The sequence below is a fragment of the Monocercomonoides exilis genome (genome assembly GCF_001643675.1).
Source record: "Monocercomonoides exilis strain PA203 chromosome Unknown scaffold28-1221067, whole genome shotgun sequence".
In the NCBI taxonomy this organism is placed as follows: domain Eukaryota; phylum Preaxostyla; order Oxymonadida; family Polymastigidae; genus Monocercomonoides; species Monocercomonoides exilis.
Genome location: NW_027150573.1, coordinates 918,639 through 935,702, shown reverse-complemented (window position 1 = coordinate 935,702; position 17,064 = coordinate 918,639). Strand labels below are relative to the sequence as shown.

Genomic DNA, 17,064 nt, shown 5'->3' with positions numbered 1-17,064 from the left:
TATTGCAATGATTTAGCCGTTGAAAAAATTATTTTTATTTTTATCAAATAGCAAAGTATGTTTTACACGATCTCATTTTTTAATCATGTGAACAAAAGTTATTTGTTCAATAATATATATATATATATATATTGTTAGTATTTCTTTTTTCAAAAGAATATTTTTGAAGGAATTGAAAAAAAGAAAAAAAAAGAAAATGAACAAATATCATAACGATAAGAACACTATTTTTTGAAATTTGTTGAAAATGAAAAATAATGACATTCAGAACTTATTCAACACAAGCATTCATAAAAAAAAAGAGAAAGAAAGAAAGAAATTAAATGACAATCAATGCAAATCAGAAAATTTTGTTTTTTTTTTTCGACTATCCCATTTTCATATAAAAGAAATGATGTTTATTGTTTTATTTTTTGTTTTACAACTTACGGCTTTTGTAGTTAATGCACATATTGTGCATATAGAAGAATTTTTAAACCAACAGGGTAACTTACCGAATGAGAGCAATTATCGAATGGAATTAAGTATTTTAAATTCCACGCTTTTTTTTCATAATGCATCAATAGAATTATGTTCAATAACGGTTTTACAGCAATGTTACAATTATTCTTTTTTTGTTGGCGCACAATCATCGTTTTCAATCATATGCTGTCATTTCATGATTAAAAGTGAAAATCAATTCAATGTTATCTTCAACTTTGGATCATTAATTTTGAAAAATTCATCTGCTAAAGAATCTTCCAATAGAGTATTTTCGAGGAGCATTGTCAACTTCGACAATGATATTGCTTCCCTACTTACGAGTAACTGTGTTTGGAAAGATTTCTTGTTTTGTGGGAATGGAAGTTTTCTGAGAGCTGGAGTCGGAGCGTGTGATTTCATCAATAACTGCATATTTGCTAATGTCACAAAAAAAAATTCTGAAGCAGAGAAGGTCCAAACTGAAAAAGAATCGATGACAACAATGAGTATAACGGAGAGTTGTCATATTGAAGATTCAATGAATGTGCTTGAGGGAGGGATAGCGAGCGGAACAGAAGGATCTAATTCATTTATGTGTAACAATTGTACATTCATTCGGAACGAAAGAGTGGATCAGAGAGCGAAAAACACTGGAAGACTGTCAACTACAGAAACACAGAGCTTCATGAATGCTGAATGGAATGAATGTTCTGCTCCATGTGGAGGAGCACTGTATGTGCGTGACAATTCTAATGCAAAGTTAACAATTGAGAATTCTTCATTTGTGAAATGCAATGCGACTATGACAAGAGGAGGGGGAATATTTGCTTTGAACATTGCAGAATGCACGGTGAAACATTCCACATTTGTTGAGTGTTATTGCGTTGCATCAACAAATTATGGAGGAGCCGGTGCAGAATTAGAAGGAATGAGAATTCAAGTTTTAGTTGAGAACTGCTTGTTCAAAGATGGTTGGTCGGGTAATGATGGCGGAGGATTGGGAATTTGGAGATCAAACACAATAAATTCGAAAGATTGCATTTTGGATTGTTCATTTGTCAATTGCAATGGAAATGACAGAAATTCTGATGGAGGAGGTTATATTAGTTGGAGTGCAACAGATAAAGTTGTTTTGAGAAATTGCCTTTTTCAAGGATGCCATTCAAATTTTCAAGGAGGAGCCGTAAGTATTCTTACAAATGGGTATAATGGAAATCTTTTATGGTTTTGCTTTTTCCACAATAACACGGCACAATATGGCAATGACATATTTGTTTATGATAACAACACACATTCCCAAATTGTTTCTTGTTATTCATCACGAACAGAAGGTGTGAGATATTATGCAGACGGAGATAAAAGCGTATGGCTGCCTAATAATGGAGGTGAATGCAGGTTTGTATCCTCCAAATTGACACAACCTTATGCGAAAGACACCTATAGCTGTGGATTGAATGAATCCTGTGCATGCCTCACTATCAGTCATTGTCTGACTCAAATGATTTCTGGATTTGTGAATGAAATCAAGGTGTTGAGTGGAACAGTTGTAGAAGGCAAATGTGTTGAAATTAGTAGTGGAGCAATAATCATTCATGGTCATTCTGTTTCAGGAACAATAGCCAAGACAGAATTTGAAAGCATTGGATTGAACCTCTTTTCTGTTGAGAATGGATCAGAAACGGTGACTGATATGAGTATAATTCACGACTCATCGAGTGTTGCTGGTCGAAATTCCTTGTTATTCAGAGTGAAAGGAACAGGATTGATGGAGCTAAGAAGATTGAATATTTCAATGGATTCAATGCATTCGAACAAAACCCAAATGTTAACAGCTTTTGTAAGATTGGATTCTGGGGAAATAAAGATGAACGAAGTGAAATGGGGTCAAGCATTCAGTAAAACAAGCTTATTTTATTTTCCTTTAAATACAATTACTTCGCTGCAATTTGATAATTGTTCTTTTTACAAATTTTTAAAGGCATCTGATGGGAGCTCACTCTTGGATTCAAGTGACTGTTCTGTAGATATAACAATGAGCAAATGTGTGATTGATGGATGTCGCAGCACAATTTCAAAGAAAGGAGGAGCATTGAAAATAAAGATAGGTTCAGCAGGGTGCTTAAAGGTTGATAATACAGCAGTTCGCAACTGCATTGCTTCAACAACTGCAGGAAGGGGCGGTGGAATTTTTATGACTGTGTCAGAAGAAAATGCAGACTATTCAATCACTGCCTCGTTCACAGATAACGAAGCCAGATGGGGGAGTGACATATTTGTTGATTCGACCAATTTGGAATCCACAGCGAAAGGAGGAAGAATATCTTCTCTTAGTGCTTCAAATGCAACTTTCAACAAAATACGAGGGTTTGACGGAGGAGATGTAAGAGTCAACATCCCATTGTGTGTGTATCTGATCCCATTACCAGACGAACTTGTTGTGAGCAATGAAGATGCTTTCGATCACTTGTACTGTGGATTTGTTGAGTTTCCTTGCTTGACCTTGAAACATACATTGGAAAGAAAAGAAGGAGAGATAAATATATGTGTAAGTGGGATGATTAAAATGGCCGATGAAGTGAAAATGGAATCTACCAAATGTGCAATAAGAGGACAGACCGAAGGAAGTGGATGGATTGTCCTGGACGATGACAATGGGATTGAGTTATCATTGGTGAAAGTCAAAGCAGAAACTCTTTTTGAACAGTTGTTGTTTTCTTTGCCCTCAAAAATGCAAAAGCATAACATTTTTATTTCTGTTCAATCCGCAACAATATTGACAATGGAGGAATGCTCTGCTTCAACGAAAAACACTGGCACTGAACTTTCATTTGCATTCATGGAAGTGACAAGCGGAACTGTTAATATCACACAGTTTAGCGCAAATTCTATTTCATTGGCTGACTTTCCTCTTATTTCACTGGGAGGAGCTAGAACTTTTGGAATAATTGACAGATTGGAGATGGATGAAGCGTCTTTAACGGCCAACTGCGAGCTAATCAATATTCAAAACAGTGCTTCAATGAGCGTGAGCAACTCAAGAATAACTGGAAAGAAAGTGGAACAGAGGAATCTGCTGCTTTCTTTTCGATTTCTTTCGACAATCAGTGGGAATAGTGTTTCGCTTGTGAACTGTTCCATAAAAGGCTTCAGCTCATTTGAAAAGAATGGAGGAGCAATCGAGTGTGTATTGGAGAGTGAATGCTCATTTGAGGTTGTTGGTGGGTTGATGGAGAATAGTGAATGCATTGGCAGAAATGGAGGAGGAATGTGCGTTGAGATGAAGGAAGGATCATGGTTCAGCATTGGAAACGTGTCTAACGTCAAGACAAAAAACGAAGAAGATTCTAAAAGTTATAGAAATGGAGCAACAGGGTTGAAGAACTGTACTTCAATAAGGAGCGAAGAAGGAAATGGTGGTTGCGGAGGTGGCCTGTGTTTATTGTTAGTTGGAAATGCTTCCGATTTCTTTCTGAAAGAAGTGATGTTTGAAGAATGCGGAGCCGATGCAGGGAAGAACGTGTTTGTGAATTCCAACAATTTATTTAGAGCTGTTAATAAGTTTTCTTTTGCTTTGTCTATAAATGAAGAAGAGAGATTTTCATATTCTGGAATTGAAAGAGAAACAGCAGGAGTAAATTTATTGATTCCACTTGATCTTTATTTGAAAAATTTATCATTACCAATTTTCATTAATGGGACAGAAGGTGCTGATTTCTCTGCTTGTGGATTTATGAATTATCCATGTCGTTCATTGAACATTTCGTCAGAATCTCGATTTGGTTCACAGCCTCGCGTTTTGTTAATTTCTCAGCCTTTTGCTTTTGATGAAGAATTCGTTTTTGATGATCAGGAATGGAGAATTAGTTCTTCATCCTGCATTTCCTCAAATGGATTTGCTATTATATCACCAATCGAACTTGTCCAAGATGAGCTGATGATTACAAAAGCGTCTTCATATTTCAATAATATAATGTTTAATTTATCCAGAACGTTAAATGGTCGAGGATCTTTATTTCGAGTTGATTCAGACAATCTCAATTTTAACAAGTGTGGGATACAAAGCACCGAAACAGAAATTGGATATGGATTTGCACGAATCTGTGGAGGAAAAATTTTCATTTGCAATTTTTCTGCATTTTTGCTGAGTTTTCCGTCATCTTCTTTGTTTAATATCAATTCAAGCAGTGCTTCGCTTGCTATGGGTGATTCACAATTTGAGAAATTACAATTTTCCAGCGATAGCATTGTGAAAGGATGCAATTCTGGCATGAATGTCACTAATTGCGCATTTAACGCTATTCGCTCGCTGCAAGGAAACGGTTCTTGTATTTTCATGGAAGAAATTTCCGAGGAACTTTCTAATATTGTTCTAAATAATGTTAATTTTACGAATGACTCTGCAGAAGGGAATACTTCTTATGGAGGAGCTATTTATTTGAATTATCATTCGCCTATTGAACTGAGCTTGAGGAATATTCTGTTCATTAACTGCTCAGCATATAAAGCCAAATTTTTATTTATGATTGGCAAAGATCTCAATGGAACAATTTGCTTAAGAAATTTTGATTTTGATTTTGATACTTTTGCAAATGTTGAAAATGCGTTTGTGGGTAATGACACAAATGATGAAAGGATTATGAATTTTGATCTGCTTCGATTTCTGATTGTATATTCATCAAACAGCACATTTATTTCTGATGAAGGGATCGATGTCTCGAGGTGTGGATCAATTAACGAGCCTTGTGAGTCTTTATTCTATGGGAAATTACATCTAAGTGTGAACTCGTTCACAATATGTGTTTGTTCAAATTTGACTTTGCGTTCTAAAGAAGAATTAAGTGGATACGAACTGAGATCTTACGATTCATCAACAGCAAATATTATTGTTCCATCATCTTTCTCAAATGCTGTCGGATGTGTTATGATAAATTACAAAACAATAAAATTATCAAGACTACGATTCATTATTTCTGGACAACTACCAAATTCCATTGTTTCAATCATTTTATCAGAAAATAGTTCACAAAGTACTGGATTGTATACAATCAATTTTGCGATTGAAGGAGGAAGCGCATTTCTAAATTGTTCGCTAATGACTGTATTATCTGGATTTGTTACTTTGGCAAATTGTTCATTTATTGATTTGCATTTTGCCATCACACCTTTTGTTCTATTCGAAGGCGTCACATTTGTTAGACAATTTTCTGCAATGAATAAAATGAATGATGTGAGTGTTCTGGTTTCTTTTGATAACTGCAGCTTCATCAACGTCACATCAACAGTATCGAATGGAACTTTAGGAATTATTGTAACAAAAGAAAATGAGAAAACATTTATTTCTAATTGCACCTTTTTGAATGACAATCTAATCAACGACAACACAAACGGAGGCGGATTTTACTCAAAAATATATTCGAATGGCTTTTGTAAAATTGGTGATTGTTCATTTGATAATTGTTCAGCATCTGAATTAAATGGAAGAGGAGGCGCTTTTTTCATGAAGGTGATTGAAAATGAAACGAATAGATTTCAATTGAAAGATCTTTCATTTGAATTTTGTAACGCTCAAGTAGGAAAAAACATTTTTGTGGAATGTGATGATCTTGAATTCGTTGCTCCATTGAATCAGTTTGATTTTTATCTTCCCACAATCAATATTGATGAATGCTTGCTATATTTTGGAACGAGATATCAGAACGATGATGAGCCTATCAATTTGTTCACTTATTGGACATATCATGGAGACTCTATCTATTTGTCTCTTGAGCATGGGGAAGATTCATTTTTATGCGGTTCGAAAACGTTTCCTTGCAAATCCAATGAATTCATTAGAAATAAATTTGAGAAAGATGCCTCATCCGCAATACTGTATGTTGATTCATCGTATTCAATAACATCAAAAATTATTTTTGTTGGGGAACTTGAGAATCGAGGACTTCATGGCTTTTGCAGCGTTGGCAGCAGCGACTCTTATCCTGTTCCAGTAACTATTGGATATTCAGCACCAACTGGCGAGGAAAGACTCGACTCATTGTTTTCTTCTTCTGGAAACATTACAATCGGGGGATTTCTTTTTGATCTCGAGAAAGTGGGCTATGTTTGCGTGATTCGCTCAACTGACGGATTCTTGAAGATTCGAGAATGTGACTTCAGAATAAATAACAACTCAAAAGACATTGGAATACTGGCAAAAATTAAAGGAGAATTGATTGTTAAATGCATTCAACTGTATGGTTGCGGAGAAGTTGTTCGTTCTGAAGCAGTTTTGTTTGTGATTTCCCATGTGCTATCTTCGATGAAAGTGGAAGATGTTTCTATTGATGGAGTGAGTATCGTAAATGGAGACATGCTGCAAATAATTGATGATATTACGCCAGTCGAATCGTTCAATGAAGATTTAAAACTTAATGCATCAAAATATTCACGAAATTTTATATTTCAAGATAACGAGCAAATAGCATTCGAAGTTTCAAATATTTCTTTCAAAAACATTGTATTTTCTTCAACTTCTGTTGTCAACAGTTTTCGAACAGCCACTTCAGAAAAGGCGTCTGTTATTGTTCGAAATTTAAATTTTTGCAATGTTACGCATACGGGAGTTGGATCGTTGATAAATTTAGATTCAGTGGATATCTCTATTAACAATTCGAATTTATGTTCATGTTTCATTCTTTCAGAAAATGAAGAAATACTAAGTGCTACGGATAGTATTATGAAGTTATATAATTGCTCAATATCTTGTGTCAGTGATAGGATTAGTTCAATCAATAACAAAGAAAATCAAGAGCATTTCAGCTGCAGGTTTGAGGGATCGCTTGTAACACTAAAAAACTGCATCTCAACTATAAATTTCGTGACATTTAAGAATTCATCGGCTGGAGCGTTGATTATTATTGGAGGGTATGCTAACCTGATTGAGTGTGAATTTATAAACAATGCAATAAACTCTGTAGGGTACACTTCTGTTCGGAGGAACATTCTGTGTGATTCGGGTGCACTTTCATTTGATTCATATTCCGACGAATCTGGAATCAAAGATCCAAATCTTCTTCTCGATGGTGAATATCTCGAAATGTGGATTCAGAATAGTGGCTGTTCAATAAACAGTTCACTGAATTGGAGTTCTGAAGAAAGCGGTGATTTATCTGAAGAGACATTGAAAGAATTTCCTCAAAAAACTTATCTTTTTTGCAGGCCTCACGTCTTGACAACAATGAGAATTGATGAGGATGATAAAACAATTATCCATTTCAAAGGAAATAACCTTCTGCCGTGTCTCGTTTCATATGAATTGTTTTCCTTAAATGTATCTGATGAAAATGCAAGAATGCAAGAAATTTCTTTATCCTTTGTAACATGCACGTATATCAACCAGGATGAGAATGCAATCGAGACATCAAAATCTCAGCTTCAGTCTGCATTTGACTTAACAAATATTCAAATTTGGGTTCGAGCAGTTCTTTCATTGAAAGAGAACGCTCTTTCTAAAAAACATTCAAACGGTGTTCGTGTTATTAAAACGGAACCTGTACTTTTGCAAGATGTTATTGAACAACCTAATGATACTTCCAAATCATCAGCAAAAGCATTTCCTTGGTGGATTATACTTATTATTGTTGGAGTTTTGATTATCGCTGTGATTATTGCTGTTATTGTAATTGTTAAGAAAAAGCGCTCAAATAAATGGAAAGGAATCGAAATTAGAGATATTAATGAAGAATGTGAAGAAAAGGGATTGACGGGCATGAACGAAAACGACAAACAAGGGATAGCAATAAATCCTGTTAATAAGACGATATCAAAACGGGATAATTCGTCGATCGTTATTCAATCATCGAAGGTTTCAAATGTTGATGGAGATGGTATTAATAAGAAACAACTTAACAATTCGTCGCCCGCATCAACAAATCCATTTGAGAATACTCCTGGATTGGCTAACGATTCACCAAATGAAGAATACAATGAATGCTCGTCAGCTGATATATCAGGTAATTCCAGCTTTCTTGAATCTTTTGAATCACTTTATCCAAATGGGCAAAATACAGATAATCTCTCGTTTAAACAGGGCTCAACAGATTTGTTGTCTGTTTCTTCAACAGCAGCGCTTCTGGCAAATGAAAATAACTCAGTTGCACAAAGTTTGGATCTATCTCAGTCAAATAACGGCTTCATGTCTAAAAATTTCAGTGTAGCTGAGAATGATTCTTTTTCTGATGAATTAAAAGAAGATATAATGAGCAAGCTTTTAATGACTTCAATGATGCGTAATGCTCTGCCGAAAAATGAAATAACGGGCGATTCTCAAGATGTATTAACTGAGATTAGTGCCGCTTGTCCTGCATTTGCATCTCATGAGAATATTGACTTGAAACGGGATTCTGAACAAATGGCAAATCCTTCGCAAAGAAAAAGGAAAAAGAAAGGAAAGAAAGGAACGCATAGAAGGGGAGCAAAATTGAATGATGTGCAACCAGAAAATGAAAAAGAAGAGACGGGATGTGAAGGAATCCTTTTGAAAAATACAGTTGCAATGGTAGAAAAAAATAATGGATCTGATAACATCGAATCGGTTAATTTTAAATCTCCTGAATATTATCATGCATCTTCTTCAGCATCGAGCACTCCTTTCTCTTTATTTGGAGATGACGACAAAGCTACTGAAGATTCTGAATTGAAACAATGCAACAATTTATCAGAAAATACAAAAAACATCATCAGAACAGATACGATTCTTGATGATACTGTTTCTGTTAATACTCTGAGTGCATCATTTAAACAAACAACTCCAGATAATCCTGTAGATTCAGCCCAATCTGGGCAGGGTGAAGTAAATACAAGATGTTGCAATATGGAATCTGAAAATCCTCCAGTTGCAGATGGAGAGCGCAAACAAGAGCGTCTTCGAAAGAAGAAAAAGAAAAAGAAAGTTGAAAAAAGCACTTCTGAACAATCAGGGGATCCTGCAATTCATGTGAATAACAATATCGAAGAGCAGGAACAGAAAGAAACTGATCAATTTTCAGCTCTGAATGCAGTGCATGATAAATCATCGTCTGATCAAAACTGTTCAGTGGAAAAGCCCAAAGATGGAGATTCGGAAGCATTAAATGCACATAATTTTACCGATATCAAATCTGATAAGGAGCAAACAAAGGAGAATGCCATTAATTCTCCAGAAGAGTTTCTTGTGAATGAAAATATAATTCCGGACAAATTGAAGAAAAAGAAGAAGAAGAAGAAGAAGAAATTACAAAAGCAACAAAAAGAAGAATCGAATGGTGAGTTACCTGATGTTAATTCAACCTTGTTTGATGAATCAAAAAATGAAAAATTTTCATCAAGCGAAGGTCCAACAGTTACGAAAACAGATATTTTCGATATTTAATCATCCGACATTTATTCTTCTGCTGCTTCCTTGAATCAAGAAAATAAAGAAATAATTGTGGTTCAGAATTGTGATTGATCATCTCAATCTCGATAAGAATAAAATCAAGTTCGAGCAATTTCATCGCTTTGGAAGCATCTCAGAAACGAAGTTAAAATGAAGAAGAAATCGAAAAAGAAAAAGAAAACGGATGTATATGAAGGTTTCTTCCAGATAATTCTAGTATCTTCGGTTATGTGTATTTACAGACCATTTACGGAAATAGATTGCTTTATGTATGCATTACTCTTTCAATATTTTATGTAAATGGTGCTGAAACAAAAACAATATTTTGAATTCGTTTTTGAAATGTTTCTTTTTACAAACGCATTATCACTTCGGAAAGAAAAGTTGCTGATTATCTTATTCTCTCCCACAAACGATGAGATACACCTAATAAAAAGGAACGTTTCATTTATTGTGATTATGTTTGTTTTGTTTCAAAAATTTTTCCATTTCGCTAAAAGTCATTGTGTTCAAAGTTTTTTGTTTCAATTCTTTTTAAAGCTTTAATTTTGTAAATATTTTTCGACAATTCAAAAATACCTTTTTTTTGAAATTTTTTTCTATTATTTTTCTTGATTCCATTTAATAATTTGTTTTTCTTTTCCATTCTTTTCCATTCTATTCTGTTCTATTCTATTCTACTCTCTCTCTCTCTCTCTCTCTCTCTTTCTCTTTTTTTTTTTTTTTTTTTTTTTTTTTTTTTTTAAATGTTCTTGGAGAAAGTTATGCGCGAAGAAAATTGTATCAATTTTAAAAAAGAGATTCTATATGTAGATAAATATTCTGAGTTTGTATGTGTCATTGATTTTCTTGAATTAGGTTTTTATTTATTTTTTATTAAAATTTTTCGGTTCAAAATATAGGGGTTATTGTTTTATCAAGGCATCGAATTTTATCTGTACCATTTTTTTTATAAAATGTTATATGTCCATTTTCCTTCCTGTTTCTCTTTTATTTTATTGGCACACTTTATCTTTCATATATAATTTTTTATGTTTAAATGTGTATTATTTGAAGTATTTCACAAAATTTTTTGTATTTTCGTCAGATCATTGTGAAAAAATGATGGAATTAAATGTAACAAAAACCTCAGGAAAGAATAGACCATTCAAACAAAAGTTGTTTTCAATTCAAATTAATTTATAATAAAAAAATTATGAGAAATTTGATCTTCAATTTGATCATTTGAACTAACACAAATGCAACAACAAAAGAAATCCGAGGTTACTGACAGTGTGTATTTTATCAACTATCAAAATTCAAAAAATACACTAAATGATACAACTTTTAAATATTTTAATATGTTTAATCATTCGAAATTAATTTAAGATGATGATCTTCCTCTTTTTGCTGGAACTTTGTTCAAACGATCTCGTGGAATTTTTAAAAAATGGAATCAACGATTTGTGCAATTAACCAAAAAATCAATAATCATAGAAACTCCAAATTCAACGAAAAAACCACGAATATATGATTTGACAGGCTCTGAAATTATTCCTGTTATTAGCAATCAATTCGATAGGAATAACGTATTTGACGTAAAAATTAAGACGCCTGCAAAGATACTAACTTTCCATTGTATTTCTGCTGCAGAGCGTGCTGATTGGATTAGTGCATTGAAAATGCGAAATTTTGTATATGATCATTAAATTAGAACTTAAAGAGTTTTCTTAACAATACGCTTTCTTTGTTTCTTATAATGTTTGTTTGTAGGATTGCGTTGAAGCAATTCAGCGACCCGTAGGTTCTTCAATTTCGAGCAATTTACTAAATATAATTCAAACTGAAGGGTTTGGTAAAAATTGCGTGTTTTGTTTCTTTTTTTGAAAAAATGTGCAATAATTAGGATGTCTATGATAGAGAATACAAAGGTTTCAATAAAAGCCTCACAAGCAACTCCAGAAATACCATCAATAACGTCACTTAGCACAATCACTTCAATTGATGCTCAACATCTTCCTGATTCGCATGCCAAGGGAGATAAAACTCTTGTTCACGAAACATATCCATTATTTTCTTTATTTAAACTACCAAGAGGAAATTTACTTTTCAGAATTGTAGATTCATCACCTTGGCATTCCCAGGTCTTGGGTGCTGAAAAGGCAATAGGCGATAATAAAGAATTGAGAAAACAACGATTCTTGGAGCAACGATTGATAACAGGAGCCGAAGAAGAAGAAGAACCAGAAAGCGTTGATTTTTCTCAAATGAAATGGAACGAGCTGTTTCAAAATCTTGTTGATGGCATTTCATCCAAAAAAGTCAAAGGTGACGGTGCTAAAAAAGCAGAGAAATCAACTTTTCATGCTGTTGCACATAAAAAAGAGCAAGATAATAGAGAAAAAGAGTCCGGAGGAGAAGAGCGGGAAGGATCCGGAAACGATGAGAAAGGAAGCGAATCTTCTGAAGCAAACAAACAGCACGACATCAACAATGAATTTGTTTCTGCATCTGATTGGCTTAAGAATATGTCCAGGTTCACTCGATGGATGATGCATGAAAGAGGAGTCAATACTCACCGGCTTCTTTTTGAGGTTGAACGTGCAAAGATTGTGGGCCAAGTGTGTTATTTTTGTTGAATTTTCGCTCCTATTTTAACTTTTTGTCATAATAACGTTCTGAATTTAAAATGCAAATGAATATAATTTACCACGCCTTTCACATGTTTTTGATTCTAGTTTGTTGGAGAAGCTCGGAAAGCCGCCATTTCCATGATCACAAACTTTATCCAACGAAGGGGGATTCCGTTTATTCGGTCAGACTGCCAAAACCATTCCGTGCCTTCTGAAGGTTCGTCTCAGACCTCGTTCAGATCTCAACCATTAGATCCTGCGCAACTTCCACCAACTCACATGGTGCGGAACGGTATTCGCTTGCGCCTGTGCGCTGCCCATTCATCGAAGCCACCACTCGAGTCACGAGATTGCTACGGTTCGTTCTGGAGCGAAGATATAACACGAACTGAAGCAACAAGAGAAATGAAAGCAATGGGACTTATAAGCTTTCTTCAGACATCCACGAATGAACATATTTCAGTGACTTTAAAAGGAGCTCAGTCGGGGTTTTTAGACGATTTTAACGAACAGTCAGAACCTGACTCTGATTCTGATGGAGCCACAAGAGGAAGAATGAGCGCGGATTCAGACATTCAAGAGCAAAGCTATTCATCTGCTGCTTCTCCAGCAGCAGGTAGATTTGTTCGCATCCCTCTTTGCTGCACTGTGGACTATATGGGCATGCGCATTTATGCTGAAGCATCAATTCCCGTTCCGCAGCTTCAAGAAGAGAATCCTCTTTTTGGACCAAAAATTGATGAAACCAACTGTGCTTTGTCTGTTGAGCATGATTTTGTGATGGCCTCGTTGAAATCGAAGTTGAATGCAATCGGTTCTCTATGGAATTTGAAGGATCACTTGCACTTGCAATGTAAGAAGGCCAAGAATATGATGGAAGATGAAGATGACGAGGAGGAGGAAGAAGAGGAAGAAGAAGAAGATGATGATGATGATGATGATGATGATGAGGATGAGGATGAGGACGGGGGTGAGAGAAGAGAAGGCAATAATAACGAACGAAAAAGAAGTCAAAGGCAAAGACCGATTAGGAATGGCGCTGCTGCATCGACTCAGAGTTCTTCTGCAACACAACCACAGCAACAGTTCATTGATACAGAAATTGCTCTTCCTCACTCATTTATTATTCTTCGCGGAAGTGATGAGCGTTTGTACTCATACAATCACTACAGCCTTCTGCCACCTCTTTTGAGCGGTCCGCTTGCTGTGCAGCCTCCGCAATCTGTGCCACTATCTATTGCTCTTCCTTCTCAAATAAAAGAGCTGTCACTGTTTGCTTTTCTGCCACCGTCTTTTCTTGCTTCAAAAACTCCTTTGCCAATTAAGGCTTTGTCTCAGTTTCGTGTGGAGCATCTTTTATCACTTGGAAGTCCAGTTTCGCCTGATGTTCCAACCAATCCATTTGGACATAGACTGAGTGCAATTGTTGATTCTGTTCCTAATCCTCCAACTTCTTCATCAGCTGCAAATTCTGCACCTTCTCAGCTTATTGTTACATCCACAACACATCCTCCTCCAAACATGGCCTGCGTTGTTAATATCCTTCCTCCTCCCCCTCAACCCATTACACCGCAATCTCTTTCTTCTTCGCATTCTTCAAGTTCATCTACAAACACTTCTATCATGAGCTCTCCTGCATCGGGGTCTTCATCTGCATCATCGTCATCCAGCAGTTCTTCTTCGATTCAACCACTATCAGTTAATTCTGATTTACACCTTCATATTCCTCTTCTTCCTGATACGCTAGCAAACGCAGCTGAAGTTTCTGATGCATCCAAGTCTCTGATTGAGGAGCGCCTAACGGCATTTTCACAAGCCATTGACACAATGCACATTTGGCCTTGCTGCTTCGAGCAGCTTGTGGATGAGCTTCATGCTGCTGGTCTTCCTCTTTCTTTACTCGGTCGTCTGGCGCAGATGACGCAGCTGCCGCACATCCGGTCGCTCTGCGAAGTGGAGATGGTGTCGCGTGTCTTTGCTCGCCTTCTGCGGTTTATTTTTACAAAGGAACGGATTTCTTTGGCTGAAAACCCGTTTAGCGAAATGCCCCACCGCCGATATTTCAGTTCTATGGATCGAGTGAATATGTACAAGTCTGCTTTTCAGTCATTCCTCTGCCAAATCCCCGAGGACTATGCTGTAGATCCTTTGAACTACATCCCATTTCTTCTCCAGAATGACCTTCCAATACCCAAGAATGGAAGCAGCATCTCCCGCCGGATGATGGAAATATCTGTCGATGTATTCAATCTGACGTTGGGAACTGCTGCTGAATCGAGCTGGTTTTGGGCATGTGTAATAGCACCTTCTGTCGAACGGGATTATGGTTACGTTTTGTCTCCTCAGGGGACGTTTCACAGACCTTCACTGTTTATGGAAATGCAGCGCTTGACGGGAATAACTTTCAGAGAAAGTGATCTCTATCCACTTCTTGTTGCATCGGCAGAAGGAGAGTTTGAATCGTCAGCATACTCATCCACTTCGTCAATGCTAAACTCGATGTCTTCTGTTTCATCTTCTCCTCTCTCATATTCTACAGCCGCTACACCACAAACAGCCATTTCTCCTTTTTCTCCATCCACAGCATCCATAACATCACCTTCTCCTTCCTCTTCTCTTGTCGGAACAAACACCATTGCAACGTTTTCAATATCACCTTCTTTGCTTCCGCAACCTCTCACAAAAGAAAGCCAAATATTTCCCAAATCTGCCATTCCATCTGCTCAGCTTTCTCTCTCATGCACGCTCGCCATCCATCCGCAGTACTTGAAGATCGCTCCGCGCGAAGGGCTTGACATCCTTCATCCGCCACTCATCTATCCTCCTTTTGTAATTGCTGTCAAATCTTATATACAGAACACGCTCTCAAACGAGATTCCCACTGAAGGCTGGCTTTGTGTTCGGAGGTCCAAAGTTCGTCCCATTTCGTGGGACGATTTTGAGAAGTTCCAATCGAAAATAAAAACTCCTCCATATTTCACTTTCCTTCTGCGAAGACTCTCTGAATGCGGAACCATTTTGGCAAAAACAGGCAATTACAACGATTCTCTTCAAATTCTCAACAGAATGCTGGACATTGCACGATCTAGCTGCGGAATACCGAGCCGTCCTGTCTCAAAAGCTTTGCTTCAGATCGGAAAAGTGCATCACGCTGCTGGTAGGGATGGAGTTGCAGAGATGTACATGAAGGCAGCCCTTGGAGCATCGCCAGCTGTTTATCATGGAGAAAACGCACAGATACTCATTGGATTAATTGATGTATTATTTGCGCAAGGGAAGAAAGAAGAAGGACTTCTGTGTGCGCACGTTGCTTCAGTGTTCATTATCTGGCATCTTGGACCCAGCCATCCTCTTCTTGTTGAGCTGGCGCTTGCATTGGCAAAATCGCACGAACTTGTTCATGAATACAAACGGACTATGCAGCATCTGGAGAGAGCCGCTGAATTGAGCACGAAAATTGTCGGTTCGCATCATCCATTAACAACACGATGCAATCTCCTAATGGCACGTGAATACAGACGCAGGGGCGAAGCAAAAGAGGCAGCCAGACTCTTTACGCGTGCATTGAGCATCACAGAAGCTGTACTGGGGGAAAATTCTATGGATGCGGCAGATGTTAGGTTTGAATTGGCGGAAACATTGAAGGAGGAAGGATCGTTACAGCAAGGGTTGGAAGCAGCGAAATTATGCCTAGCCTCTAGAAAGAAGATACTTGGGGTTGGAGACCTTCGCACGTTGACTTCATTAGCACAAACTGCTTCATTGCTAGCGGAAAGTGGAGATTATATTGAAGCTGTTCGTGTTGATGAAGAGCTATTGAGTGCTTTACGACAGATGGTTGAATCAATCACTGTGTCGAAAATGGAGAGCATCGAAGCTGCAAAGATGTTGGATCCATCGACTGCTTCGACGGATTCTTCTTCTTCTCAATCTTCTTCTTCTTCTTCAGAAAGCAATGATGATGATTTTGTTCCTCCTGCCAGTTTGATAGATCAAATACAAAGTGTCACACGAGAAATTGTGCTTCTTGTCTTCAAGGCTTCAGTGGCTGAAAAGCAGGCAATTGTCAGAGCTGTTCAAAGAGTTGACAATCAAATAGCACACGAAACTCTCCTTGCTGCAGTGGTGTCCAGATTAAATGAACTCCGTCCCTCTGAGTATGTTGATAGCCTCCTGAAAAAGGCAACGGAGGGCGACAACAATGCATTTCGCGAACTGATTTGTGTTTACCAACTTGTTCAAGGAGAAGAATTGAATATTCAAAAATGAGAATCAGTCATTGAGTGTTCATATCAGAATTTTGCCAATTTGTTGGAAATGTATTTGTTTAATTAATCTGGTTTGAAGTTTTGTCTCCGTTTGACATTTTTTTGTTGAGATTCAATTCATTTGTGTTTATTTTAATGATTTTTTCATTGTATTTATTTGTCGATTATTTATTCTTCAATTTTAAAAGTATTTCAATTTACAATTAATAAAAATAGCAAACATTGCTGTTCATAGTTAGTTCCTCAACTTATTGAAAAAAGTGAAATGCATTTGAAAGAATACACCATAAAACTTTAAAGAAATAAAATTGCATTTGAATTGCATAAATGC

At 36.6% G+C, this 17,064-nt stretch overlaps 3 protein-coding genes across 3 annotated transcripts; all 3 read left to right on the top strand.

Annotated features, from left to right (window-relative positions):
* Nucleotides 1-658: 658 nt before the first annotated feature.
* Nucleotides 659-4,173, top strand: MONOS_10392 (uncharacterized protein; the record flags this gene model as incomplete). Its single annotated transcript, XM_067862839.1, has 2 exons — nt 659-3,981; nt 4,164-4,173. 2 exons carry the CDS (start codon nt 659-661, stop codon nt 4,171-4,173), a joined length of 3,333 nt encoding a protein of 1,110 aa, XP_067725775.1.
* A 2,138-nt stretch (nt 4,174-6,311) lies between these two features.
* Nucleotides 6,312-10,034, top strand: MONOS_10391 (uncharacterized protein; the record flags this gene model as incomplete). The annotated part of the gene is made up of 3 exons (XM_067862838.1): nt 6,312-6,330; nt 6,465-7,021; nt 7,328-10,034. The coding sequence occupies 3 exons, from the start codon at nt 6,312-6,314 to the stop codon at nt 9,845-9,847; spliced, it is 3,096 nt and encodes a 1,031-aa protein (XP_067725774.1). The 3' UTR covers nt 9,848-10,034.
* A 1,057-nt stretch (nt 10,035-11,091) lies between these two features.
* MONOS_10390 (uncharacterized protein) lies at nt 11,092-16,967 on the top strand (the record flags this gene model as incomplete). The annotated part of the gene is made up of 5 exons (XM_067862837.1): nt 11,092-11,125; nt 11,222-11,526; nt 11,606-11,682; nt 11,739-12,453; nt 12,571-16,967. 5 exons carry the CDS (start codon nt 11,092-11,094, stop codon nt 16,732-16,734), a joined length of 5,295 nt encoding a protein of 1,764 aa, XP_067725773.1. The 3' UTR covers nt 16,735-16,967.
* Nucleotides 16,968-17,064: the final 97 nt, after the last annotated feature.